The sequence below is a fragment of the Vigna umbellata genome, chromosome 9, assembly GCF_029865625.1.
Source record: "Vigna umbellata cultivar VRB3 chromosome 9, Vumbellata_1.0, whole genome shotgun sequence".
Lineage (NCBI taxonomy): Eukaryota > Viridiplantae > Streptophyta > Magnoliopsida > Fabales > Fabaceae > Vigna > Vigna umbellata.
In genome coordinates, this window is record NC_142173.1 from 4,778,593 (window position 1) to 4,782,492 (window position 3,900).

The 3,900-nt window shown below is 29.7% G+C and overlaps 1 protein-coding gene across 1 annotated transcript; it reads right to left on the reverse strand.

Moving 5' to 3' along the window:
* Positions 1 to 262: 262 nt before the first annotated feature.
* Positions 263 to 1,755, reverse strand: LOC124848200 (MLP-like protein 43). The gene is made up of 2 exons (XM_047325843.2): positions 1,525 to 1,755; positions 263 to 759 (listed from the first exon to the last, which is right to left on the reverse strand). The coding sequence occupies exons 1-2, from the start codon at positions 1,709 to 1,711 to the stop codon at positions 488 to 490; spliced, it is 459 nt and encodes a 152-aa protein (XP_047181799.1). The 5' UTR covers positions 1,712 to 1,755; the 3' UTR covers positions 263 to 487.
* Positions 1,756 to 3,900: the final 2,145 nt, after the last annotated feature.

Here is a 3,900-nt window from a genome sequence, read left to right on the forward strand (position 1 = left end):
TAATTTTATTATTTGTTTTCAGATACAAGAAATGGAACTATGTAGTACTTAAAGTGGACTAACCACTTCGAAAAGTGACCTAACCAAACTTTTTAAGGCAATAACTTTTTTTATTTTAAAATTATTTTTTCCAAATTCTCCTCTTATTAAATATATATAAACAGATTAGTTGTTACTTTCATATAAAAAACATATCGTGGACAGCAAGGGTTGATAAACTATTATATATATATATATATATATATATTAAATTCCTAAACTAATGCATTACATCAGGAGAAAGATATTTGGCACATCAAACTTACTTTAAACAAGTAAGAAACAACGTAAAGGACGGCACGAATATATATTACGAACATGCATAGTCATGTTTAATTCCACACAAAGATAGGACTGTCTCATGAATTTATGGTTTATAAAATGACTTCATCTTAGTCCAACTCCATTATTTAATATTTTATTATTGTTTTGTTCGTAACTGTTGTAGCTATGCCTTGAGAAGATTGGCATCAACATCTCTGCTTCCTTTGTGCAAGAATTCAAGGAAGCCAAAAGGAGGATCAACTTCCTCACTTGTAGTTTCATATTCAATGATCCATTTGATGATGTCACCACCTTCGTCTTTAGGAGTTCCTTCGAATATTACCTTAAAAACCTTAAACTTGTCATCGAAATCTTCACCGAACACCTTGTAGGTTATTCTTTTGTTTGCTTCATCAACTGATTCAATGCTCTCGTGATATGTTGTAACCTTACCATCTGTTGTTTTTATAAGCAATCAATACCACATCATAAATAGACATAGTTACAGAACAAACTAAACCCTTTGATAATTCTCTTAGCTTCAATGTTAATTTCTTTAATTAAAAAATCATTGAGAAACTAACCTTAATCATAGTGTCTTCACTTTATATCTTGTTTTTTAAGAGCATTTTTATTAGAAATTCACTAAAAACACATATCATTAAGATCTGAACTCAATCCGAATAAAAATTAATATTATCTCCAATCTAATAATTTAAAATAATAAGTTTATAAGTTTTTCTTTTTATAAATATTTAACCTTTTCATATATATTTATAATAAATTACTTAAACTCAGGTTTTCAATATTATTAATATTGTTATGTGTCCTGCATATCTTGTTATTGGTATTGTTAGGAATTCAAACATAATTAAAAATCTTACATTAACCAAAAATGAAATATTATATATATATATATATATATATATATATATAAGTAAATGGTTCATTCATTGAAAATAATGATCTGATTTTTTATATAAATTTATTAATAATTTATTAGCGTCAAATTTTCCTTCTGTCTCCCTTGAAAAACCTCTTAGATATATTCATTATATTTATTAAGGATGTATACTCTTTAAAACCAAAAGAAGTTTTTTTGGCTAGAAAATAAAAACTAAACTACTTTCTAAATATAAAAAATTAAAACTGAAAGAAAGAGAATCATGAGGGCAAAACTCAAACAGTATATTAGTTATTATAGTTAGAACTCAGTTATACCTATGGTACAAGTCCAGTGTTTGATGGATTCATTGTGATGCCAGTCTTCACCATGGTGCAGCTTTGTTCCATGGACTCTTTCAGTGAGGTTTTGAACATGATGGAGTTGTGTTGCGAAGAGGTTGAACCACTTTTCAGCGGTTGCATGAACCCTAATTTCAGTGCTGATTTTACCAGAAAGTGGCATGATGTGATCAACCAAGAAAGAAGAAATATTAGAAACAAACAAGGGTGAGGGATGGGGAAGAAAGTTGCCACCATAAACCTGTTATATAGGAACTTAACTTACCTACTCCTAACAACTACTAATTAATTAAACCTTGGGTCCAAATATAAAACATGGAGAAGAGAGTTTTTTTAGAAAAAAAAATTATTCACAAGATTGGTTTCGCATTGTCAGCCACATGTTTCCAGAATATTGACATTAAATGTCTATAATATATACTTTGTATTTTCTTTGTACTGAGTTCCAAATTATTTTTAGTGTTTTTTTTTTCAATTTTAATTTGTTTAGAACAATTATACTTTGATATACTATATTTGAGAAAAAATTTTGTGGTGATTATCAATGTGAGCTCAATGTTTTATGTTCCGGTCGGGTTTGGAGCTCTTCTGCCAAAACATGGATAAACGTTGAAGACTGGACGGATAAACGGGTTCGACAGACTGTAGACCGGGCGGGCTTTGCTCCATGGGGGCGGACGTTGGGATGGCAAACGTTGACGCGGACGGACGGTTCTTGTAGCGGACGGGCGTTGAAGACTGGTGAGACGTAGCTCGCTCTCCCTCCTTCTCCAAGCCGGATGGGAGCATACCTGTTAAAGGTGCTCCGACGCTCAAGTCACTAAAATGACCGAACGGTTATAACAAATAATGTCAGTGGTGCATAATGTGCAGTGTGTGCAATCTGTCCAGAAATCATACCTGAAACTCTTATTTATACTGGTTGTAATGGGCTTTTATCTTTCGCCGACCTAATGACGGCTCAATCTCGCCTTAATCTTCATTAGGGGCTTTAATGAGCTATTATTGTTTATAATCTAACCATGCGGTCGGCCTGGTGATTGGTCGGCCGGAATGGTCGGTCGGGTGGTAAGTCGACCTGGGTGGTCGGCCAGGCGTTCAGCCTGACTGTGTGCAAGAGACCGTACGATAATCTGGAGACCGTATGGTACATTTTATATTTAAAATTGCAATGTATTCAAGTTAATTTTAATGTTTTATATTTTATAATGGTATTTGAGTTATAATTTTAAAGATTTATTTTCATTATTCCTTATTTTTTTTAGAGATTTTTTTTACCAACAATTATGTTATATATCATGGAATATGACGATATGTAAGCATCTTATTAAAATAAGCATCATGCCATATTTGGTGGCACTATTGTCATAATAATCTTTTTTTTTTATATAAAAAGAAATGAACCTTTGTCATGCCAAATCATTGTCTCATTTTCAGAATTCATTACTTATTTACTTCTTTATAGAAAATGTTAAAGATAATAGTTATTTTAAATCCTAACACCCAACACATATACTTACTGTGTGTTGTTACAGTAAGTTATCATACAATATACTTAACTAAAAACAATATGTATAATATTTGATCAATTAATTAATATCTTTTTCACATAAAATAATAAACAAAATTTTGACTCATTTTTTCTAGTGCAAACTGAAGGCACTTTACGCCTTTGATTTTGGTTGATTATTTTTTATTCATGTAATGAATCACATTAATTAATGGGACATTTTTCTAATCCAAACTACAGATACTATAATTTTTTATTTCATTTCATATTTAGAGAATAAAAGCATAAGAAAATAAAATACACAACAAAATCTAAAAAAGTTAGAAATGCTCAAATTGACTTGTGTTAGACCATAAGTCTTAGTCAATTTGAGCATTTGTTATTCTTTTATACTTTGTTATATATTTTATTTTCTTATGATTTTTCAGTTTTTTTATAAATGTTATGCTTTCTTATTTGGTTTGTGTTTAATGTTTGTCTAAAAGTGTGTCTTAAAATATGATATAGTTGTTGGAAGGTTATAAGAATATGATTTTAGCAGCTTATCTAACCAAATCAGATCAGATAATATAAGTTACCAGGAAAGGAGTTTTGCGTTTGATTTCCAATTTTCTCGTTCTTAATGTAAGACTTTGATACATGCTTAAGCAAAATAATTAGATAGTTTGGTTTAGATAGCACAACAAAATAAATCTTATTTTATATAAAATCTTAAAATTTTAGATCATGTTTTAAAGGTTAAAACAAGCAAAAATGCTATAAAGGAAAAAAATTTCATTATGTGTGTGCGTCTATAAAACAAGAAATATTTATAAGAATGTAAAATTTTTAAAACAATATTT

Coding starts and splice junctions, on each gene's coding strand:
- LOC124848200 (XM_047325843.2), bottom strand. CDS start 1,711: ATGCCACTTTCTGGTAAAATCAGCACTGAAATTAGGGTTCATGCAACC. Junction 760..1,524: donor ACACTGGACTTGTACCATAG/GTATAACTGAGT, acceptor TAAAAACAACAG/ATGGTAAGGTTACAACATAT.